At 41.6% G+C, this 25,840-nt stretch overlaps 1 protein-coding gene across 4 annotated transcripts in view; it reads left to right on the top strand.

The window, feature by feature from the left end:
- The first annotated feature begins 3,125 nt into the window (after positions 1-3,125).
- The window catches only part of pax5 (paired box 5), a 216,165-nt gene continuing 193,450 nt past the window's right edge, over positions 3,126-25,840 (top strand). For 2 of the 4 annotated variants that reach the window (XM_087994686.1, XM_087994665.1), the window contains exons 1-2: positions 16,347-16,865; positions 19,384-19,549. In XM_087994686.1, coding sequence (XP_087850812.1) covers positions 16,823-16,865; positions 19,384-19,549 — 209 coding nt within the window. In that variant the 5' untranslated portion in view covers positions 16,347-16,822. Of the gene's footprint in view, positions 3,394-16,346; positions 16,866-19,383; positions 19,550-25,840 lie in introns of those variants that run through there. The other 2 variants (XM_087994671.1, XM_087994680.1) reach the window with 2 other exon arrangements.

Raw genomic sequence — 25,840 nt, 5'->3', positions numbered from 1 at the left:
CTTCACAAGACACACAACTCGAGCACGTTTTCCTAACAATTGCCTCCACGGGTCCAGACCAACAGCCCTAACATTTCTTAGTCCCGGTTACCTTTTTCCAAACCTCTCAACGAGAGCGTTGAATCATCAGCATTTGGATTAACGAACTCCATCAGGTAAAAGTGAAGTTTGGTGAGACTTAGGCTGCTATTTAGGTTTTAGTTTTATCTTCGGCACAGCGGGCAAAATGTAAACACAATTACATTTGAAAATTAATAAAAGTGCATTCCTGTATCCCTGTTATATCCCTGTATGATGGAAAAACGGATAGCCAAACTCACACGGCTGGAGAGAAAAATCTGGATTAGTACCGGCGGCTACCTTCTTCACAATGTAAACAACTTATTGCAAATTATAATTATCATATGACCACTTGTGAAAAAGAAATCTAATCAAGCCACGGTGTGACCGGAATCATTGATTTTCGTGAAGCCTGTTTAAAGTTTCGAACAAACATTTGAGACTGTGAAGGTAGAAGGCGATGGGCTCTGGAAAAGTGCAGCTCCATTAAAACAAAAGCAGATATGTCAGATTGAGACGTGTGCTTTACTTCAGTATCATTGATAGACTGATAAATGTCAACTGTATAGGTTAGTTCTAGAGACAATAAAATATGGTAACCATTTTGACACGTTTCATACAATTACCTGTTAATGGATAGGCAGAAGTAGTGAGGGTAGTTAGGGCTCGTGTAATTACTGTAGGCTGATATCAGTGAGGGAACGGAACATAATTTAATTTACTGTGCACAACTCACTATCGTTCATATTTCAGGTACTTATTAATCAGTTATATATTTCCAATGCTTGTGTCAATAGGCGGACGCAATTTATAGCGTTATACTCGCACGTTGCGTTTCAAAACACTAGTTAACTGCGAGGATCTTGGGATTTAGTGACTTGCTGTGTGCAAGAATACGTTTGACGTGTTTTACTCAGTTGAGTGGATTTCCATGTTTTACGATCTTGAGCAAATCCTGGAATCTAGACACCGTTCAAGACCAATGAGAATGCTAAACAGTTGGTAAAAAAAAGAATTGATTCATAATTAAGATGACAGCAGGCATAATGATTTCTTTCTTAAATTCGGGGTTAGCTTGGAAGGTTACAATACAACTTGTAAGAGAACTTGCATTATTTTGACCCTTCATTAAATTGCCCTTCCACTTATCAAGAAGAGAACTCAGTCAATTCCAGCGGTTGTGTTGGTTTTATGCGATTAACAGAATTGTTAAATGTGGATGACCTTAAGATAAAATGTCACGTATCTCTTTTAAATATTTTAGGAAGGATTTTTCCACTGTCAACATTGTAATCTTCATAAAGTTTCTCATTTGACAACATTCCCTGGTCAGTTTGTTGTAAACCAAGCCCTGGACAGAATCTGAACTTGGTTCGGTCTGTTACATACGTTTTGCAGTCGATATCTAATTGGTTCAAAAACTTTCAAACACCCCGATTCTATATCAATTGCTCAGTAATTACTTTCGATAATTCGATGCAGAGTGCAATCATTTTATTTAAGTTAAACCAAGATGGTCCAGATTTAGGCGGAGTCTAAGCATACCTGTTTTAGTTCATTAATGAGCTTTGACATTTAAATAAACAATTAAGATGCATCACCTGAATCCTTTTGGACTGGAACAAAGACAAGGTCCTCCCTATAGACTTTGCTCTTGAGCCTGGCTACTTCAGAACGAGTGTTTTTTTCATCCCTTGGATTTTACCTTTAACCCGTGTGCATTTTAGAGACCGGTTGATTCAATAAAGTCTGCCAGCAAATGTTTCCATAAAAGATATTCTGTACTCTTAACTACACTGTTTTAGGATTGTTGGCGTTCATTTAATATAAAAAAGGAGATATATATTTTTGTTCATGAATATTCTTGGCATGAAATATCTGGCCTTTTTAAACAAGTCAGAAAAATATGAATTGAAAAGCGTTGATAGATTTGTCCTTTAAAATTTGCTTTGAGGTTTCCCATGAGATTATATCCAGCTAAAATATGTTATCTCGGTATTATACGTATAAAGAGAGATGCTTTTGCGATGTGCAATTTGTTAAATGTGTAAAATACAGAGAACACGGGAAAATTGCGAGCACTGTCAAACTTACCCACGTTCCACTCACATGTTTTAATTTGACTGAAGTCAGTACCATTTGTGCTTCTGCAAAGCAATGTAAACATCCCTACTCCCACCCCGATAAATCCAGGTTTGTAATACAAAGTTATACGGAGGTCACAGTTTAATGTTGAAATGCAATTGGAGCTGTGCATTAGTGGTATACCTGTCTCGGGTTACTACTGCAACCCACTCTTATTCTCCGTACCTCAATATTGGCACCACCTCAGAAAGGGCTGAAGACAGAAGCGCGGCAAGTTGTTTATCTTCCTACCTGTAAGTGCAGCAATCGTTTAGAAGAAAAATCTTGTTTTAATATTTCAAGAAAGTATCCGGTCCGAAACAAAGGGGCGGGGGAGGGCATGCAGTTGCTAGAGTATCTCTCACCACCACCAACCCCCACACCATGAAAAGCGAATCAATTCAATGCAATTTGTAAACAATCTTCCCGCTACAATAAAGGAATAAACCGAAAGCAGGCAAGTGGGTGCACAGAGCCCACTGGATTTCGGGGGAAGGATACGCTTTTTTCCCCATTATTGCTCCTGAGGTTTGGTAGAAAGTGTTTGGTACGTTTCTCGAGGCAAATTCAAGGTGCGGGGAGGGGGGGGGGAGGTGCGCTTATACAATGAGTGAAGTGATGGGGGAAAAAAAAGCTTTTCATTATTCAGAATGTTAGAGAGCAATGCTTTGGTCGGCTTGTGATGTAGCATTTCAGAATCCCTATCCTCAAACTGTAGAAAATATTGCAGATGCCGCGCATTATAATCGGCCTGATTCGCAGGCCGAAACTAGGAGGATAGGAGGCGAGAGAGAGAGAGAGACAACGTCAAAGTTATCAAGAACCCCATAGGTGGGAGTGATTTGTCCGGCAGATGTAAGAGTTTTACTTTCTTTTCGCTTGTGTCGAGGGACTCTCCGATTTTTTTTCTCTCCCTCTCTCTCTAAAGGCGAACAGGACATGATCTCACATGTAGCGAGCTCTTTTAGTTCCTTAATCATTTCACGGTTTGTTCAGAGCCTTTTCTCCACCTAAAACGTTTAGTTTCGGATCAATGGGCAGCACCAAAGACGCGACGGGGTAGCGGAAGAGTCAAATTATTCGGAGCCGACAAAAACACGCACACACACCGAAACGGGGCAACTTTTCTTCCAATCTTTTCACAAAGGATTCGAAATCCCAGAACTAGCATGGAAAAAAATAGCAGCGCGCTCAGGAGTGTCCGATCAGGTAGGTTTATTTTTTTTAATCTTTCTGTGAAAAAAGAATGTTAAAAGCATGCAACGACTGCATGACTGCCAGCCTCGTGTTTATTTTTACAATTAATCAATATCCGTGTAAAACAATCTGCTGTTTAGACACTTGTTTAAAAGAATTTTAAATAATCAACTGATGGTGAGTTGTCTTGGGAATATTCATGTACTTTGACAACTTAAACTGAATACTGAGCGCAAACAAAGAGGATATGTATTTCTGGGTGTGAATATCGGTGCATGCACTGTCTGTCTGAATTGAGCAGGTTAGTGATTGATCATCTGATTTGATACTGATTTGAGAGTAGTTTCCCCTTCACAACCTGAGCGTGGTAACTTTTTCATGCTTTGTAGCAAACTGTGGTAGTTAAAAACCGGCCCGCGATCTCACTGATCTCGAAAGATAATCAATGGTCGCTGCGCAGAGTTAGCAGTCACATCATTTGGTTCATGTTTAAGCTCAAAGAATAGTTTGGTTTCCATTGAATATTTACAAGGTGACGGTTGCCATCAGTACGCACGACGCAAAACTATTGAAACCAAGTCTGCAGCTGAGTGTACTGAGAGAAAATCACTTTTTAAAAAAAGTCCTACGGTTCACCGCAATTTCTGCTGTCATGTGCGAGAAGGGCATTGGCGCTGTTTGTGTGTGCCGATTGGGGGGTGATTGTAGATTTTATTTTGCTGTTTTTCAACATTAAAATAGCTAAAACACGTGGAAGTGGCTGAACTGGGTGCCCCATTCTCGTTTTCTTTGCTCAGTTCATATCGATTGTGTTTTTTTTAAAATAGCATTTCGACGGTTCGATAGACATGCTGCGGGTGCAAGCGATACCGGACGTTCAGTTTCGGAGGTTAATAGAAAATATTTGTGATTGACATGTTGATAAAAAAAATCCCCCCAACCCTTGTTCCGAATAGTTTTGAAATAACTGTCGCCCGTTACAGTTTAAACGAGAGCTCCAAATGTGAAATCAGAATATAGGAGACCTCTACAGCGAACCGAAATTGACCCACCCTATTCGGTTTGTTGATAAACATTGATTTAAAATTTGCCGGTGAAACTTGGCGTAGCAAAAAGAAACCCTGAGAAATTGTTAAAAATAGGTTAAAAAAAAACCTCTTTTGGGATGTCACTTTGTCTCTATTCTTGAACACCTGCTCTTTGACCGAAAACAAAATCAATTGCACAGAACGATTCATCGGCAAACTGAAACCAGCTTTACACACATTACTTTGTAAATGTAGGTTGGTAAAGAGGGTGGGGGGAGGGGGTGTTAGTTTTACTGTAACCAAAATGTCTCTGATTTGGGTTCGCCGGTAACTTTCTCCACAGCGCCCATTGAACCATCAAGGCATGCTTCTGCAATCAGTCTGTCAACACAAGACCCAGCAATTCCAATAAATCCATACGATTTTGCTCGTCCACTTTCCAGATTAAAATGTAAGGCAAAATTGATTCGACGAGAGCAGTTTCAAAGTCGATTTAAACCCGATACTCGGATATAGTCTAGGGACTGGGAATTAAGTCTGCAAATGTGAAACTTTTATTGTATATTCTCCAGTGTGAAATCTAGCATCGCGTTTTGTCTTGTATGGGCCTGCATTTCTTAACAGAACAACTTTGTAGCATCTGGCCACAAACAACACCTCCTTTTGATTTGCTTCAATTTTAAAGCGATGAGCTGTGAATGCACCGAACATGGTGGAACCGGGCGCTGAGATCATGCTTTTGAGAACTGCAGTGGGGGAAACAGGTTGTAAAGTAACCGGGGGCCTGGTGGCGGATGTCTCGGCGTGTGAAACGCTATGTGATTTTCTACGAATTTCAAACCACTGTTATTTTGCTTATTTGAAAATTAATTCAACAGGTCTGCTCAGCAGCCTGTTCGCCAATACCAATTAAAGCAGCCCGTGGCTTGTGTTGTGATGGTTGAGTTCAGCGGACTGTGTTTAGCGTTGCCTGTTCTCCACTCAGCACATCCCATCACCACCCGCCCCCGTCCACCCCGCCCCTCTACACCGCTCTTTTACAACATTAAAGCCGGTTATAGATAATCGTTTATTTTGCAAGAAAGAAGTTATTCAATGAAACTCAATCCCGAGCTTCCAAAATTGGAATGCCTTCTAAGGACTCAGCTCCGTAAACGCTGGCGTTTATAGGGTAGTTTTACCTTTTGGTTTGCTATTTAGGATAACACAGTCGCTTGCACTCCGGCTGCAGTGGCCGGGCACTCGATCACCAGGGTGCTTTCTCTCAATGGCAACATGGAAAAAAAATTAAAAGAAACAAGAAGAATAGGACCTCGAACAGGTTTACTCCAAGGGAAAAGAAAGCAGACCGCATTTAACCTCAAGTGTTCTTCGACGTCTGAATCTGAAATTTCTCACATAATTCACGAGGAATCACTGAAAACAAAGAGTGGGTTCCTGTGCCCTTCAGTCCCTGACAGATTAACTGACCCCTCCGCCCTTCCCCAGTTCAGCTTGCGAAAGAATCCTGCCCAGTTATTGATCATAAAGGGCTCCAGTTGCCGAGGTTGACACCAGAATGAATTTGTGCCATTCTGGGACATTAACTGCTTTTCCTGTCTGTGACCCGTGAAATAATCTATATCATTGTTTACCTTCAGCTTCCGAGCTGACAGATGACAGGGTCGAAATCCTTTGTACCAGCACGTGCGCGCCACACTTGTTCGGTATGGCCTGGCCTGTTTTAAAATGCTGCCTTTGTTAATTAGTTGCCTTTCTGGTGATGAACTTTACATTGTCTGCCTGTATATTCATGTCAAATAAACCATCCAGGCTGCGTGCCATCCACTATTTATAGACACGTACACACACAGTTGAAACGGTGCAGAAGTTCAAGGGGCTGCGCTTCCTGGGTCAAAAAAAAACACTCGAAAGCAACTTAGCACAATTGCAAGTTACAGTCACCGTATTGTTGTTAGATTCTGGTCTTTGCTTAAAACTTTAGAGAAAAAAAGTACCAATATTTCCAAACGATACATTCACGCTTAAGGAGCAGCTTTTGAAAGTGTCCACTTAACAGGACAAATGCCTTTTGAATAGACTCCAGTCGAGTTTTACAATGATAGCTTTTAAATATGCTCCGAAAAGAGCCTCTTTGTGATTTAGAGCCTCAAAAGACGCATAGGAGATCAATTCCTATTAGAAGGTATAAGATGGTGGGCTGGGGGGCTTGTGTGTGTGTGTGTATGGGGGGGGGCGGTAGTGAGGAAAAACATAGACCTCACATCTCTGTCAGACTGGACTCACTGGGCTACGGACTGGCACGTTTCCGGTTCAGAAAACGTACAGCAGGAATGTCCTCCCGAGGTTGGAAGGTGCAAAGCCATGCACCGAAGTGAGGCCCTGTTCAGCGCAGGAGTTAGCCCAAACAGCAGCAAAGAAATTGGCAGCAGTTGCTTAAGATAGAAACGTATTGAACTTCCCCTCACCCCGTCAAAGAGTGCAATTTCACTTTCTGCACCTGCAAGATGAAAACCGCCAGAATAGGGCGGAGAGATGAACAGAGAGGGAGAAGTGCAGTGTCCTTCAAGTGCAAATTATAAATTGTTCTCTCCCGTTTTGAATCGTGGTTTTAATCACAGGGAGATTCACATTTACTACAGTGAAGCAAAGCGAGAGTAAAGTCAGACTTGTGGTCTGCACCAATGTGTTGAGAGTTGGCGTTTTCAGCCCAGCTCTGTTCTTCATGGATTGACAACAATCACTTTTTTACCCACCTCATTCACAGATAATTTCAAGCGCCGTCTGAATGTCTCCCTTAAATCAATGGCCTGATACGTTTCATGATGTAGAAAGATTAGATTTGCCAGGTCACAAGTGTCAGTCACTGTCAGGCTACAGGAAAACACAAGAGTAAGCTAGACCTTTAGTAGTACGCTGTGTATTATACAAGGAGAATCGATAGATGTATTATCTTCCGTCACAATTCTCTCCATAATTCATCCTCTGTATCTGTTCCACTGAATCCCAATATGAAATATTGTAAATAGTAGGTGACTGATACCACTGTAGATCAGAGATCTAACATCACACCTATAGAGTGCTGTGATTGTAGCGGCATGCAAAAGTGACACAACGTACCGTTCACATCGTGCATCCTGTGTAGATTTGAATGAAGTTACAGGACTGCCAGTGCCAAGATACACGGTCAAATCAGAGTGACCAGACACTTGAAAAAAGACTTTTGCAATTTTCTCTGATAAAGTTGTGATGATTTCCTTGTACGCAATATTATAAATTTGTTGGGAGATAATATCGTGCCAGGAAAAAATAAACCAGTGTCAACAGGCATGATTCCAAACCTCGGACGGAATTCTGAAATTGCCAGTAATAATTTTATTTTGGGCTACATTTAGTCGGCAGCATCCGATTTCCTACTTTGATATTGGGATTATTTTAATGAAAATAAAGCTTCTGAATTTCACGGACGATTTTTCTGCTAAAGAACATTACAGAAAGGAATGATAGGATACACTCATTGGACAATGTTGGCCATATTGGTCAATTAACCTCATTCGGACTTGATAATTACTCAAATAATAATCTGTGCTTTAATTCAGTTATGGTATCATGTCAGTAAGTGCGGATGTGCAAATAACAACAAACATCACATTTAAAACCAAATATGATACATTTGTGGTCGCTCTGTGACTAACGAATTCGGCAACATTAGTTATTGAAACTTAAAACACTACTTCTGCACAGTATTTACATTTCATATTACTGTACTCGGCCCAATCATTGAACTTAACAATTTTCTTCAACCAACTCAAAATTATTGTGACTCGGCTGGTTGACAGTCGCCATAGTTGTTTAGTCCCAGTGATACCACTCTATTTGACCTTTATACCATTAACTGGAGGTGTAAGAAGCGAAAGGTTCCTTGCATTAGGGTTCGGAATCCATCCCCAAAATAATAACGCTATCTAACTAATAATACTAACTTCAGAGACAATCAGTTAAAACCAAATTAATGATGAACAATTATTAAAGACGTGGGAATGTAATTATTGGGTAAACATTATATGGTCAAATAGCGAATAGAAATGGAAGATAAATGTGAGAAATGGACTTCGAAGAATAGGTAATGTCCGAGGAAATAAGGAGAGGAAGTGGTGCTGGAAAAGGAGAAAGTGACAAGCAATAGTTTGCGATTTAGTGCCCTCTGTCGAACGTTCCAGTGTGTAACTCTGCACAAACACTGTAATCTTCACTTGGATCTCGTTCTGCCCTTCACCACTAAGACTGCTCTGAACACTTGCACATTTTAAAAAACAAAATTCGACAAGACCCGTTCGATCCGTGAATCCAAACTGGAAGCGCAAGTGGAGTAAGAATAATCCCTTTCATTTTGCAGGATGTTGACTGCCAAAGTTGCGCTTGGACTAAAACAGGTCCAGTTTAGCGGGGAGAACGACAGTAGCTTCCTTCCTTGAGCAGCGTATATTAAAATAAGTTTCTAAGGCGCCGCATCGGGAAATGGTACCTGTATAGCCCAGATCATAGTTCGAGGTTGCAGTTACGCTACAGACACTTGCTCAGACCGGCATGTTTACAGAAAAAAAAACTTCCAGTCTTCAGACCCCAGTTATACCGCACCTGGAGGCGGCTTTAGGAACAGGTTGGGGGGAGGGGAGTGGTGGGTGTTTGACCGCAGAGATCGAACTTTACTCTACGGAGAACTCATTTTAATACCACACGGGGGAACGGAGAATTACAGTGCTGTATTAAAAGCCAATGATAAATTTGTAAAGTTTCATAGTGTCCTAAATTGGTCGTGTGCACTTTTAAGATGTGGCTTTCTATTGTGCTGTATGTGCATAATTTACTTGAGAGGGCCTCACGACTTTTACTTTAGTAGAAATGTGTGGTTTACATATCAAAAAAGAGGCTGAGTGTCTTCCCTCTTGAAACAAACAGGGATTTTTAAAAAAAAATCTGCAATATTTACTAGAGGGGATACAGAGAAAATGTTTCCTTATGTGGGAAACAGCTTAACAAGAGGTCAGTAATATAACATAGTGACCGAGAAATCCAATAGGGAATTCAAATTAAACTTTTTTTTTTAACCTGGAGTGTTGACAGTATCAAATTCGGTACCATAGGGAGTGGGTAAAGCGAAAAGCATGGGTGCATGTAAGGGGAAAATAGACAAGCAAATGATGGCCAGGGGAATAGAAGGTCACCATGATGCATGTAAATGAGAAAAAACAGGAGAATAAGCACAAGCATGAACTGGTTTTGTGTCATCGATCCCAGAAATCGGACATAGCACGTAACAAGATGGAGATCAGGTAACTACTGTGGAGAGATAAACGGAGGTTACTTCTCACGTGTATATAATTCTGCCATCCAGCCCCAGTTGTTGTTTTCTTCACTTGTCCAATTTCCACTCCTTTTGATACAGTGACATCAACTTTCTGTCTTTTAATCTCTCCCACCCTGCACTCTATCATATACGTTCCTTTCCCTCCCCGCCCCTTTCCAATTGCTGGAAGCGTTTAACTTTGATGAAACGTTATGGACCTGAAACATTAACTCGGGTTTTGACTCCACAGATACTACCAAATCCACTGAAGTTTTCCGTCATTTTCTGTTTTCATTTCAGATGTACAGCATCTGCAGTTTTGTTTTTGACTTGGTTTAGTGGAGTCGGTAGTCGCTGTAACTCCTGAGTTATCTTTTAACTGACACTAGTTCCCAGCCAATGCCGAAAGCGATAACATAAATTGCTACCTCTGCCCTTCGTCTGATTTCATTTCTCAACTGGCGATGTACGTACACTAAGCCGTTATTGGAGTCACGTTATGCTGGAAGATGACTGAAATTGTTCAGTCCATTTGTTCAAATAAGACAAGTCGTATGACAAACAAAATAAGTCTTCCTCGAGTTAATGCGGGCAGCTTTGGAAACACAAATCGGTGTGACGCCCTTCATTGGCTTGGTTTTCTCAGTAAAATTGTACCTTTTGTGAACTCCAACAATAATGAAACATTGCTGTTTAGACGCAGTAAAAATGCAACCTGTGATTATGAATGTTAAGAATTGCCATAGGTTTCAGGTTAGACAGTAAGAAGTGCAGTAGCTTAACTAATGGAGCCGTGTGGCAGAGGGCGGAGCAGGAATCCACAGATCATGGATGTTTAGTACTTGAATTCAGTTTTAAATTAATTTAAAAAAAGTGAAAGGTAATCAAAAGGCGTAACAGTATATAATAAAACCCAAATTGATTTGCTAATGTTCCTCAAAAGGAAGCCTGTAGCCCTGCGCTATATAACACGGTGCCAGCGCCACATTACAATGTTTGACGCTAAATTGTTCTTTGGAGTGACTAAGAGAGCCATTCTATTGTTATGGCAGCAATAAATTTCGGACTTGTCATGAGAATGTGTGAAAAAAAACTAACTCCCCCAAAGCAGATATCTTAACAAGTGATTCCTGCATTGACCCTTCAGGAACATATCTAACCCCAAGCTTCTGGCGCTTTTTTTAGAGAGGAAAATGGTTCCATACTGACAGCACTGGCTGTTCATTCTGCCTGCTCACTTCTTACCGACCTTTCGCCGTGGCTATCCTCTAGCACCGTCTTGCCATGAAGCCCACATTGTTTTCCGGGTTAAATGTCATCCCGTGAATTTCTCCGCATACCTGAATTTCTCGCTAAAGCTCCCTTTTGCTAACAGAAACAACATCTTGACTAGGCTCCTCTTGTTAGCTTGGGCTCCATTGTGTGAATCCCTTGTAGTTAGCAACTCTCCAATAAACCGAGCTTTGTGGAATTTCTCCCATTGTGTTTCGAGGGCAGTCAGATGTCTGTGTGGAGTTTGCACATTCTCCCCATGTCTGGGTTTCCTCCAAGTTCCCCGATTTCCTCACACAATCCAAATATGTGCAGGTTAGGTGAATTGGCCATGCTAAATTGCCCATAGTCTTGAGGGATGTGTAGGTTTGGTGCTTTAGTCAGGGGTAAATATAGAGTGGTTTGAGACTGGGTCTGGGTGGGTTACTCTTCGGAGGGTCACTGTGGACTTGTTGGGCCAAATGGACTGTTTCCACACTGTAGGGATTCTATTCGATTCTAAGCTAATAAGTAAGTCTCTCCTGTTGGGGCTGAGATGTGTCAGTGAAAGGTGGAACGATCTATGTTTCATTTTAACATGACGCCCCGTAAATATCCAACATTATCCAAAATGCTTATTCATGGGAAATGATAAGTTATCGTCTAGTTAATGAGGTTACCTGGTTAGTGATCACTCTGCGGTTTGAGAGTGTGTTCACGACAAGGTAGCGGAGGTGAGAGGAAACACAAAGTTCATAAATATTGTTTAAATATATGCCAAATTAAATAATTATTTTCGACCTGACACTTGACTTTTTTTGTTTTTATACAAATGTTTTCCAAAATATGAAAAGGTCAGTGATGTTAGAAAAACATTGATTGGCGTCCTTGCCTTTTATTCCTGCACTGTTTGAATTGGATCAGAAGGATGTCTAGGAACTTTCAGAACCTTCTAATTTGACCTTCTAATTTGCATTGTTGCAAGAATGCCCTCAGAAGTTATGATCAATTAGATTAGATTAGATTAGATTACTTACAATGTGGAAACAGGCCCTTCGGCCCAACAAGTCCACACCGCCCCGCCGAAGCGCAACCCACCCATACCCCTACATTTACCCCTTACCTAACACTACGGGCAATTTAGCATGGCCAATTCACCTGACCTGCACATCTTTGGACTGTGGGAGGAAACCGGAGCACCCGGAGGAAACCCACGCAGACACGGGGAGAACGTGCAAACTCCACACAGTCAGTCGCCTGAGGCGGGAATTGAACCAGGGTCTCTGGCGCTGTGAGGCAGCAGTGCTAACCACTGTGCCACCGTGCCGCCCAAGAGGGCAAGGTGGTAGAAGTAGTCTATATGAATTTCAGTAAGACCTTCGATAAAGTTCCACATAGTAGGCTGCTCTGGAAGGCTAGATTGCATGGGATCCAATAAAGTAATTTCCTTCAAATGAGAGATACAAATAAGAAGTACAACTAAGACATCATTTGGCTTCTCCATCCATTAGATCAAACAGGTCGTGGAACACCTGAGTCACTGCTTGACACAGCGCGGCCCCACTTTAGGACTGCCGGAGAAAGTCCAGCCAGTAAGGACTGGAATCGTTCCTCGAAAGTGGAGTCGCAGACTGGTGAAGAAAGCGTCTGTTACACTTGCCTTTATTTGTCAGTGTATTGAGTAAAGGAGAAAGTGAGGAGTGCAGATGCTGGAGAGTCAGAGTTGATAAAGCGCTGCTCTGGGAAAAGCACAGCCGGTCAGGCAGCATCCGAGGAGCGAGAGAGTCGATGTTTCGGGCGTAAGCCTTCTTCAGGAGTTTGGCCACTTTTAGGATATTTCTGGTCAGTTCTGGTCTCTCTACTATGAGAAAGATGTAGAGAAAGGGTTCAGAAAGGTTTATAAAGATGTTGCCGGATCTGGAGGGTTTGAGCTATAGAGGGAGGCTGAGTAGGCTGGGGCTTTTTTTTCTCCGGAGCGTCGGAGGCCGACGGCTGACCTTTGGAGGTTTATTAAAACCATGAGGGGCATGGATAGGGTGAATAGACAAGGTCTTTTTTTCCCCCAGGGTAGGGAAGTCTAAAACTAGGGACCATACATTTAAGGTGAGAGGCGAAAGATTTAAAAGGGACATAAGGGGCACCTTTTCCACGTAGAGGGTGGCGCGTGTATAGAAGGAGCTACTAAAGGAAGTGGTAGAGGCTGGTACAATTACAACATTTAAAAGTCATCTGGATGGGTGCATGAATAAGAAAGATTTAGAGGGATATGGGTCAAATGTTGGCAAATGGGACTAGATTATTTTAGGATATCTGGTCGGTATGGGTGAGTTGGACCGAAAGGTCTGTGCTGTATTTCTGCTGTACATCTCTATGACAATGACTATGATGAAGACCCCACTGGTAGTTCCTAAGCGGTCTGGACCTATGGTGGGTATCTTTGGCTTGACCTTAGGGGAGGCCTGGGAGTTTATCCTGCCCCCTCCCCGGTATGTATTATTTAGCAAAGAACATGAGCATAGGAGGAGCTGCCTGTTTTTATATTGGGATGGGGCGACCGAACAAGGAATTTCTGCCAGAAAAAGCAGGCCTTGGTTAGTTTTTGTTGCTATACAGGGGATGGAGGACATTACCCATTATCCTTTGACACCGATATATCATTATCATCACCGGGCTTATAATACAGGAACATCAACATTGCAGAAACGACTGGGCTGCTGTTGAACGGATCTTTCTAGTGTCTTTCCACGAAGAGTTTACAGCAGTAAACCCTTTCAGAGTGTAGATAGAAAATAAAACTAGAAAAGGTGCTCTTTAATAGTACCAGTTAAATGCACTGGAGAACAGGTTAATGAACAACGTTTCATACACATTTTGTTTTAAGATCATTTGTGAGCTTGTTGGAAAAATTCGAAAATGGCATTTCACCACATGAAATAGTTGTTTGCTTCGGTAAATCTGTACCCACGGGTAGAGAAAGATTCCTCAATCCTTCAAAAAGTATAACTTCCGAGAAGTTCAAATTATCAGTGTCTGAGACAATATTTCGCCCCGAGAGGATACGCATTACTTACGTCAGGTAACTCTTAGACAGGAAACTGTGAACTTGCTGATGTGAAAACAAAGTCGTATCTGAGCAAACGTTTCCGCAGGTGAAAGCTAAACAGAGTGGTTCCCTAGCAGCTCTGAAATGAAATGAGGGCGGCACCAGGGAATTGAAATTTCTTGAAACCTAGGTTCGGAAACACTGGGCTAGATGAAGGAGAAGTTCTCGTAGATCTGCAGTTGCTGGGCGCTTGGACTCAATGTCTCGCCAAAGGCATTTTATTCGGATTTAAGAAGTTCGTCCAACTAACATTTTTCCTCAGCTCAGCTTAGCTCGAAAATTCACATCCTTAATAAATCCAATCAGACATATCCAAGACGCCATGGAACCTAGTCGTCAGACCAAGCCTCTGCTCTTTTAATAAGGATATGGATTTTCCCCTTTTTGTTAAGATCAATACCCGCAGGTTTATTAGAAATATGGAAAAAAAATTAAAAATAGTTACAAACAGGGTATTATAAATACTGTCGTGAAAGTTTGATGTTATTGATTAAATCACGACTATCCACGAGATTAGCAGTGATATTTTAATTCTGTCATAAACATTGTTATAAAATGCAAACAATTGCTGAACTGTATTACCCTGTATCTATGGTCATTTCAATATACATAGAAAACAGTTTATACCAAAAAGGATGAATTAATGGCATTTGGAATCCAAAGTAAATTCTGATGTGGAATTTCTAATGTGTTTTAATTGTGATATTTGGCGAATTTAACTTTTAAAACTCTTTACTAATTGCTGATATTGGAATAAAATAGCGAGGATTCTTTTTATATATTTCTGGAAGACAAACTCGTCTCGGAGGTCACTTGATTAAATATTAGTGTTGATGTGGTATTGCAGTCTATTTGAATTGCTGAATATCGCTCATATAACCATTATCGAATGTTAAATAGTCGTGGAGGTTTACTATGTTATTGATTTGTATCATTTGTCAATGAGAATTGATAAGTGGTTTCTATGCAAATAGAGTGTGAACTCAAAACCAGAAAGTGTGTCCGTGCGTGTGCGCGCAAAATATGTGTATAGTGGGTATGCGGGTTGGCACTTTGAAGTCGTAGAGAGAAAGAAAAAAGCTTTAAGCAACCGGATGGTCTCCTAGAACAGATAGAGATTTAACAATGAAAGTGAGACGGAATGACTTGCCCTTTAAGATATGACTGACCACAATTACAATTAATTAATCCGATGCATGCGATCACTGAGATTCTTTTAAATTAGCAATGAAAGATCCATTGGTTCAAGGGTCAACTCGTGGTGGACAGATTTTGTCTAATTATTTCAACATCGAAATGACGAGGTTAACAGTTTCTCATCAGCCGACAAGTATTTGAGCTCAATTAGTAATACACATTTAGCACACTTTTATTTAACCCATTTCCCTAAACAGCAGTACTAAATAATATGTAAATTCAATTTCAATGATCAAATTGTGAACATTTGATACTTGTTAACTGACCAAAAATCGTTTTGGCTGCAGGACCGTTAAACACTGCAGCTAACCTGTCCTAAAATAACGTGAAACCCTTAAGGTTCTCTATGCATGGTCAACATATACTAAAATACAAGTCGACTCTTCATTATTAGCAACCCTGCTTTTGGTCTTACCCAAGAACTGTTTTGTTAAACAATTTACCAATATCTTAATTTTGTTGTACTGTAATGTATGCCCCAACCAGCTAATATCTTTCATTGATTGGTGTCAACATCTGCATTTAAAACTGATATTTGCACTCAAGTTTGACGCTATAATGTGATACAGGCTCTTTAAGTTACAGTCAAAAGTAAAGGATTTATTTATATAGTCAAAAAGTCGAAGGATTTTCTTTGAAATAATTATTGTCTAAAATTATTCAAATGAAAAATTAAATTCGTTTTTGAACATGTGAATGAATTCCTTGAATAAAGAAGCCCGTCTCTCGAGTTTAGCAGAATGAGCCAATCGAGGTATTGCATGAATTAACCAATTAACAAGGAGACTGCCTCTTCCTTACAGAAGACTTTCGGATGATTGGTTAATGCTGAAACGGACCTGCTTATGATTGGCCGCCTTTCACAGACGGGGGCGGATCATGCGTGAATGACGAATAACTTGACCGAGGATTGGCTCACCAGCAGAGCCCTTAAGCGTGGTTGGCTGCTGACGAGGAGGGCCACTCACTGATTGGCCAGTGCTGTTGTGATTGCCAGCGACTGGGGCTGAGCGGCGGGCGGAGCCTGGGGCGACTCACCGCGGGCTCAGCCACATTTAAACACTATGGAGGAGAGTGAGCGCCACTGAATACAGAGCAGGGGGCCAGCGCACTCCGGGGAAACGGGAAACCCGCCTTCACACACACACAGCGGACAAATTGCATAGGAAAACGCCAAAAAAAGCTGGAATTCATAAAGGAATTTTTTTTCCGGTTTCGAACGATTTCGAAGTTAAAATTCACTGCTGTCACTGGGTAGCAATTGGATCTCTTTTTTGGGGGCAATGAATTGCATTTGTCAAACTTAACTTTTACGTTCCTTGCACAATCCGTCCGAAACCTTGTGGATCACAAAGACATAGGACCTGCAATTAGTGGCTGGCATCGAGACCTTCTTCTGGGTTTGCGTGGGGTGATGTTCACCCCTCTTTTGTTTTTGGGAGTATAGGTGAAGGGGTTAAATCCAGACCAGGAAATCGAGGTGTTCTCCGAGTTGAAGACCGGCTGCGCCTTTTCATGGAAATCCACTGTAAGCACGACCCGTTTGCAGCAATGCATAGTAAGTAGGCAGCTCCTTCCCTGGCTTGTCTGGCGGTTCCTAGTGAGCGATAGTGTGTAGAGAGTGCTGGGAGACCCGTATCCACAAGCTGGTGATCAGATACTCCTAGACCCGGAGCAATGCGAAGTCTTTGAAAGGGACTCTTTTTAACAGAAAGGCACGATCGAGTCACACGTGCACGGTTCATTTTAATATCACCTCCGGGTTTTCCCGAATTAAAAAAGAAAGCGGGTTAATACAAAGATTTCTTAATTCTCACAGTTAAATCGAAAGCGACAGCACAGTTGGAATATTATCTTAAAGGCTTGTACTTTTTGCTGCCAAAGAGCATGTGATGCAGTTGCTTTCTAAGCATCGTTAGTAAAAGTCAGCCGCATCAATAGATGAATCATTAAAATTCGTGAACAAAACAAAATAATCTAGTTCCCAGTAATTTGCTAGCGAGCATTAACCTGCAGATTAAATAAAGTCGGCGTGTAACTGTATGATTTTGCTTTCTCCGATTGCAATTACTTTTGTGCTTAACCGGTGAAGATTAAGTTGATGTGAAGCAGTGAAAGTCCGTTCTGAAGGTTGTGGACCACAGAAAAATCTCCAGCACGTTAGTTTCGCTTGACAGAGTTGGCTGGGACTTGTCCATTTGGTCGGCGTTATATGAAATGACACATTCTATCACGGTGTGTTAAGAGTTATTATACCTACTGCTTGTAAACAGATGCTTTACCAACTCGAACTAATCATATTGTAGAGAGGGAACTAAACACACTTTAGGAATCGCACCTCGTTGACCAGGTTTGCTTGGTACAAAAGCAGGCAGGATTTTTTTCTGCCGCTGTATCGATTTAAGATTGTTGCTATACAGTGATGTGGAGTAAAGCGCGCACACAAAGTTCCAGATCGAATCAAATATTATCGATTTTAGGAAAACCGTTCAAAGTCGGGCGATTGTTACAATTCTATTCCGTATTTATCCGCTCCCAGTAAACTTATTCGCGGAAGTAAATGGCAGTGGCTTTCGCTTTGGAAAGTGGACCAAAATCTCAAAATCAAACTTGGGAAATTTAAACGGATCCGGCGTGAAATCTGATGGCATCTATATATTTAAATAAAACCAAATGATCTTATAGTCGCGATCCATTCTTGTTCCATCGGGTGAAATCAAATGCCAATTCAGTAGAAAAAAAGGAAGTAGTGTGTCATTTCTGACTCATTAGCAAAACGTTGATTTCACTTAATGCTGAAAACAGTGAAAGGGACAGTGGAAGAGGTTAAATAGCCCGCGGCGCCTGTTACCCCTCTATTCCAGGTATTAGACTGTCCCCGTTTTAACTTTCGTCCCCCTTGGCTAAAACAGATTGATAAAAAAATTGAAGCAGGCCGATTTTCTCAAACACACCCAGGTACTGAAGTGTAGGATTGCTTAACAACATTTATCAATACTTGTCATAGTGAAGGAAGGGTGTTTTATTTCTGAATGTGGATTCCATTTGCTTTGAATGCAATTTGGAGCCATGTTAGAGAAAAGAAAAACGCTCTAATTTTGTGTTATGATTTTCCATTCACTTTCCCATTGGTTTTCTTGAAAGACTTGCAGAAATTTATCATCGCATTAGGATTGAAAAAATGCTTTTTTTTGGACAGATAACTCACAAACTGTCTCAAAAAGTCTAGCAAACCTCTAAAAATTCTCTTAGATTCGGTTTGAGAATTGAACGCTTTGCAGTCCTGCAGCCGATTACTCAATAGGAACATGTCTTAGTCCCATAAGGTTGTGGGTGCGACTAAAATCCGTCCGCAGAACTCCGATCGACCACTCTTTTTTAACACAGGAAGCTGAACTGTCAGCGAAAGGGGCTCATTTTCTGTTCCGAATTCAGTAGACCACTTTCGCTTTCAGTAAACGACTGGTGTGTCTGTAACTCACAGCAACAACCATTCTGTTTTCTGTTTAAAGGCTGTTAACTGAAGCCAGTGTGGGTCCATATTGTAGACATCTCACAATACACTGGGGTATAAAATCCTTGTTCCTTGCCGGAGGTCCAGTTGCTGGCGGAGAGCGTGTGGCTGTGATCTGCTGATATGAAAAGTGTACCAGGAAGCTGCGGGCTCCCTGTCTTCCTGTGCAGCCTAATGCTGGGCCTGTGTTTGAACACTGTTCCCCTCTTTTAAACATTGTCTTGTGTCCTCACTCTCCTGATCTCCCCACTCTCCAATGTGCCTGAAATGTCTTCCCACCCCATGTCTCCCCCTCCCCCATCTTTCCATGCAAGTAGACAGCTACTTAGTGCAAGGGTGGCGGGGGGTAATGGGGAGGGGTGAGGGGTGGGGGTGGGGGGTTGGATTGCTGCTGATTAGGGTGGGGGATGGGGGAGGTCACTCCTTCTCCTGCCCATGTTTCTGCTTGGGCCCTGTGTGCGGCCACTAGACTCGAGCTGGGAAATGCAGACTCGGTATTGGAAATCTACTGTAGAGCCTGCAGTGTTTTTTTTCTCTTTCTTGTCTTGTATGTTGTATACAGGGCACGGCGGGGTGAATCAGCTCGGAGGGGTCTTTGTCAATGGTCGTCCTCTCCCCGATGTTGTCCGGCAGCGGATCGTCGAGCTGGCCCATCAAGGAGTGAGACCGTGTGACATCTCCAGGCAACTCCGGGTGAGCCACGGCTGTGTCAGCAAGATCCTGGGCAGGTAAGAACCAGGAGAGAAAGGAAAATATCAGGCCAGATTCACTGGAACAACAACTGGAACAGCAAACTGACCCATTACAAATCCACAGCAACGACTTTGACATTGGATATAATAAGCGAATGTAAACTCACACAGAGTCATTACGTTGAGTTTCAAAGCCAAAATTTCGAGTAGATTTCAAAAAGCCCGAAATTGACAGTGCAGACTGGAAAGCATTGATCATGAGACGGTGTGATAGCGCCTCATGCTAATATTGGAAACAATCTTAGAGGCATGTGAGTGATAATGGGAAATAGTGTTAGAGGCAAGAGAATCGGTAGTAATTCAAACCTAGCATTTGCAGATATGAGGAGCAGAAATAATCCAAGAGCGACATATCCCAGACAAAGCCTTTCCTGCAGGTAATCCATCAGAAGGGATATGACAACAAGGTAATCCTTAAATTAAGAAAATCAGATATCAGAGAATAGCAGAAAACGATTCACTAAAATCCCAGCTAATAAAAGGCACGCATAATGCAGAAAACATCCTTAGGTTATAAGAAAGCAAAATAATCCTTTAATGTATGTGGCCCCTTCCGGTACAAGCAGTAAACACCTGCTAGGTACATAGATAAACACTCAGAAAACCAGTGACTATAGACACTGCTACAGTTTCAGCGTCGGTGTCTATCAGGATTTTTTTTAGCGGTTAGAGTTTTCTACTTCGTATCTGGGCACTTGGCACATTCTACCCCTCCTGACCTCAAATATCAGCCCTGACCGCTGTCATGACTTTCTACCAACCAGTATCCACACAGAGTACGGACAAGGGCAACAAAAAAGTTTCAGAGCCGTATATCTGCAAAGCTAGACTTGTATGAGACATCACACGTATACACAGATTTTTATCTGGGCTGTCTGCAGTGGGTTCCAACTGCACTAACATGAAACTGCGTCAAATGTAAATATCTTTACACATGTATAGGTGGTACCCAGCCCCATGTGAACACTAACAAGCTAAACAATGCATACTTGCATCAAGAAAAAGGAAGCTCTCACATACAGATCCACAACCGAGAGGGGTCAATCTAACAAGGCCCTTTCTAATTTTTTTTTACACACTGGCTCTCTCTCGGTTTAATTAGATACATTCAATTCATATTTCAAATTTTTCTGTGATGTCGCATCTTGTCACGGAAGATCGTCCACTTTGCGCGTAAAAATGACTTAATTCCTTCGGAAATTAACCGCTTTATAAACTGTTACAAAATAAAACAGTCAGAACTGACTGTTAAAAATAGGAGGTATAATCATCATATAGAGTTGGCCGTATGACTATTGTAGAAGCTGCGAGGGACTGGGAGATTTTGATTGATGAAACCCTTTTTATTGGATTATAACAATAGGATTTATAATAGCTATGATATGTGCCTGAACATTAGAGCTGGGGTACACAGGGGCGTTATTGCCCGTGTCGATTACATATATCAAAACACAGGCAGGAAATTAACTTTTTATTGATACTTCACTAGTGTTGAACCAGGGAACATGTAAAAAGTTTTTTTTTTAAATTGAATTTAGTGAAACCTTCTTTCTCAATACATCTGGAGACGTTTCATGTTATTTCCGGGTATTCTCCGTGTTCCTGCTCTTTAGATGAGGACTCAGCCCTACACAGTGTGTCCCAGGCTGCGTTTGGATTTGCTTTACCGTGGCCGAGCACAATTTTAAGGAAAGCAGGCCTGATCCAATAGCCGCTCGCTACATTTCTCTACATTGTGAAGCACCGCACAAGGAGACGTGTTCTTTTCTGTCCCAACAAAATAAACCGGGATAACCCTTCTCAGTCCCCGTGTCGGTTTAAAATTAATGGGCACAGCAGATATTCGACAGCTGGCTGTTTGGGTTCAAAAACGCAATATGTTTTGGTCATAAACTGGCAAAATTTTAGACAAAATAAACGAAATATTATCGAAATCTGCCCCGTCGTTTTTGGAAGTCATGGCAGTTGATCAATCGCACTGGGTCCAAACTACAATCGCAGATCAGAGTCCGGATAATTAATCACATATAGTGAAGGCGTTAGTTTCTGTTCCTATTTAAACCAGGTTGCAATGTCCCACTATACCGTCAAGCCTTTTTGTACAATTTCCTTTTTTTCTTATTATTAGTTTACAATTGGTGAAAAGTTAGTTCAATTGCATATGTCTTATTTGACTCTCATGCCACGTTTGAAAGTTGGGCAAACGAATAACGAAACGCCTAAACACGAAGGTTCCTAGTCACAGTAGAATGCTGTGATTCTGTTAGTATGGTCTCAGGGAACGTTTCAGCACACAGGCGCTAGAATAAATTCCAATTACATTGACAAATCATTACAACATCGCAATAGCTATGACCTCCCTTACATTTCCTACTGGCTTCATTTAAGTTATTAATTTCAATGAACCTGTCACGACTTCAGAAAAGCTGTCTTTACTAATTAATTTAATAATTAACTAATAGTCACCGATTGCCTTCGGTGTTAATAAAAACCTGACATGTTTGTAGCCACATTTCATGGTTCATCTGCAAAAGTAATCCGTTTGGACAAAACCTCGGCCAGTGCACTGATTTTCCCGGCGCTAACTTCTACCGTTCGGACTCAGCAATAATACTGAGCTCAGATTAGTCTCCCGCGGTAGTCGTAGGTTTAAGAGAAGGCAGGAAAGAAACGTAAAGAGAAACAAAAAAAAAATCCAGCTTATGCAGAGAAGGGCGGTCTGAGAGTTGTGAAGCAGGGATTAACATTCTGGTCCCCACTGACTGAGCTTTCAACACGTCTAGCAGACCACGGCCACCAGTCCCTCTGTGTTCCCCGCATTTCTGTCCAACAGAGAGTCATGATGCTGTTATTGCAGTCAAATTCCCTCCACTGAAAAGGATCGGTAAACTGCATTGATATGTCACAAAAACAAGCAGTGAGTGCTTTTGCTTCTTAGGTGTCTGTTTAGGCGGATACATCATTTGAAATTAAACGCTAATTGCTCTTCTATCCGAAATCTCTGCTGATTTATTGATCTCGTTCCCGCGTGAAGGGCACTGTGGTAAGCAGCTTAACAGTGCAAAACCGCTCTCGCCATGTAAAGCTTAATTTTTCTAAAAAAAAACTCCTCACTTTGCTTGGGACACCAAGCAGTTTTGCTGCAAATCTCACAACGTCGTTGGGTGTCTACCGCGTTTATTTATTTTCAAGCTGAGGGCTTCCCAAAGATCATTTCAGTCCGAATTATCATGCTTGCCAGCCATAGGTCACTCACTCAGCGCTAATTTGTTTCATTTTGGGATCTATCAGTGGGTTGGGAGTTTCAAAATATCCCGCCTCCACCCCCAACCTCCCGTTACATAGCAGGGGGCTCAGTTCATTTCCTTCATTGTCGACGTTTGCAAACAGTAAGGCAGAAGCCAATATGCAAAAGTGAAATACCGGGGATACTGGAAACACTCAGGAGGCCAGACAGTATTTGTGGAGCGATAAACAGTTCATATTTCAGTTTCTGATGAACGGTCATCGGTCTGAAACGTTAACTCTGTTTCTCTCTCTAATGCTGCCAGACCGGCTAAGTATTTCCATCATTTTCTGTTTAATACCGAACTCCCTGTGCATTGCTTCTTAGATAATAGACCTCACCTTGAAAATTGAGAACGGGAAGAAAAGCTTGGAAAAATAAGACCAGAGAGGTAAAGATAAAAAAGAGATGGAAGAGGCCATTAGAGTGAGGAAAGCCAAGGATGAGCGAAACAAATGCGGCGAGAAAAGGTCCAGCCAATGTATTACCCCAGTTTGGAACGGGGCAAAGCTTTTTTTTAATCTCTCTGTCAGAAATGATGTCCTGTGCGGTTTTGCTGGACTCTCCCGGTTCCAAATCTCGTCTAGATTTGTATGCTCAGCCGTAGTGTTAGGTGACGGGGTAAATGTAGGGGAATGGGTCTGGGTGGGTGGGCTTCGGAGGGTCGGTGTGGACTTGTTGGTCCGAAGGGCCTGTTTCCACACTGTAAGTAATCTAATCTAATCTAATCAAATCTTAGGCCCTTGTTTCTAACAGACACCTGGTTTAGTTCTGAGGAGCTTTGACAGTGTCAGTTAAGAGAGCATCCTGAAGGTGTCTCTGTTTGGTGAGTTGTCTCTTTAATCAGCCTTCAGAGCTTAGAGATGTCTCAACGCCTTCTGAAGGTTCACAACTACTTTCACCGTTAGGAACGAAAATCCTGAGAGAGAAGAAAAGGCTTTCTTTGGGACAGTGTAACTCCCATGTAACGTTATATACAATTGTATTGCTGACTGGACATTGTGTGATTAGCTACATTATCAAATAATGTTCTAACCCGTTGCCCAAGTGCTTCATCTCTAGTTCTGAATGGGAAGGCTTAGACGACAGCCTGCATTGATTCATTTTCACCTTTGTCCTAAGCCCATCTCGCTTTCTCTATCCACCTGCCTCTCTTTGCCTCAATCTGTCTGCTTTTCCTTCACCTGCTTTGACTCTTCCACTCACTCTTTCATACTTTTGATCTATCTAGGTCTCCCTTAACTCCTTTCCTACTCTTTTACGCGACCTGTTGGGTCTGTTTCTACTCTCCTCCCTTTCATTTCGTCCATTAGGTTCAGCACCAAGGACAGAAGCTGTTTTCACATATTACCCGTTCCGGATAATGGAGGTTTGGGTGATTTGTGGTAGCAATCCAGTGCACCCTGACGAGCCAAGATCAACAATATCTTCCGGGCGGTTGCACAGATTGGCTTCACACTGCTGTCGACAGCGCCTCTCAAAGAACAGAGAATAATAATAAAAAAGTAGATTTTAAATTAAATAAATGAGAGCGAGAACATTAACCAGAGGTGACCGGATCCGGCAGGTCTGGTGTGATTAGCCAGGGAGAGCTCGAAAAATCAAAGAGTGAGTTGAAGGGGACCGAAACAAAATGAGAAAGAAGGAGCCAGAAATGGAGGAGTGTGCAGTCAGGAAAATAGAAAAAAGCAAGTCGGAAAGTTTCAATGGATTATAACGATTTTGTCTCTCAATTGGGTGTAAATAATACACAGAAATAATTTGTCTGTAGTTTACCACTGGGATTTATTACTTTTTGTTGTTTCTTTAATTTTTCTGTTCTCCGTCTTCAATCTTCCATTAAATATGTCCCACTTTCTTATTCACCAGGTTTTCCATTTGATTTCACTCCTTTAAACTCACTCTTTCAGTCTTCCGGATCAGATAGAACGTGAGCTTGAGGTTTGATGCTGAATCCAGAGAATAATTTACATTTATAGAAATTAGAAGCATAAGGCAACTCTAAACGTCACCAGTACATTTGTTATAACAAAGCTCCTGGGGCATCTACAAAATGAAGAGTATGGCAGGATCAAAAGGAAGTAACAAGTTAAAACGATTGGTGCGTGAGAATTGGCCTCAGATCCTGGACATGCTTAATTGAATATTTTTGCCAGAAGAATCGAAATGTCCACTCTCCCTATTTCGATGGTCCTCAAAACCCTAGCGAACAATGCTCCAGTTGCAGCTCCAGCCCGGTTTTAGATATCTGGATTTAAATTGTAAGGTGTTTCTTCTAGTCTCTGTCTCCTTTCACGTTCTCTGAACTCTTCGCTTCTTCCCGTCCTACCATTTTAAAAAAATGTGTAAATCTAGAGCGTAGGAAAGCCGTACTAATGTGGCCTCATGCTTTCCCATTTGCACCATTAAATAGAAAGCTGTGTTTACAGACAACTCGAACTGAGACCAGGCCATGGATGAAATTGCGGTGGGAAACGCCACACTTCCACAGATTGGTCAATGAACCAGTGACAGCGCGGGTTGAACCTTCACACAAGTTGTTTACATGTTTCACTGAAGTTACATTACGTCGAGGTGGCGATGCTCAGAATAAAATTCATTACTCTGATGATTTGAGGCTGAAACAGTAACATGTAGGAACAAGCCACTGCAGACTCTAACTATGGATTTTTAATAATTAGAACAACGTTAATCTTCTTCTATCCCATTCCAGTAGTTAAATTATTTCCTTTTGAGACACGACGTTAAAGCTGAAATTGTCCACGTGATAGTGTTATGCTTAGCAATGGTTTCGCAAGGACACCGTACTCTAGACATTTAATTGGTGCAACTGTCTATCTAGCACACCTGAAATGGCAGATTGATTTTCCCGATTTCATTTATGAAAGTATATGATATATTCCAAAACAAAAATGAACAGTTAAGAGCATGCATTTCCTTTTTAAGACCAAGTGTTTAGAGAGGAACACACTGATGCTATT

This window comes from Chiloscyllium plagiosum, unplaced genomic scaffold (assembly GCF_037043375.1).
Source record: "Chiloscyllium plagiosum isolate Xiang-an unplaced genomic scaffold, Cpla_swu_hap1 HiC_scaffold_2, whole genome shotgun sequence".
Taxonomy (NCBI): Eukaryota; Metazoa; Chordata; class Chondrichthyes; order Orectolobiformes; family Hemiscylliidae; genus Chiloscyllium; species Chiloscyllium plagiosum.
Note: the sequence above shows the minus strand (reverse complement) of the source record. Positions and strands in the feature narration are given on the sequence as shown.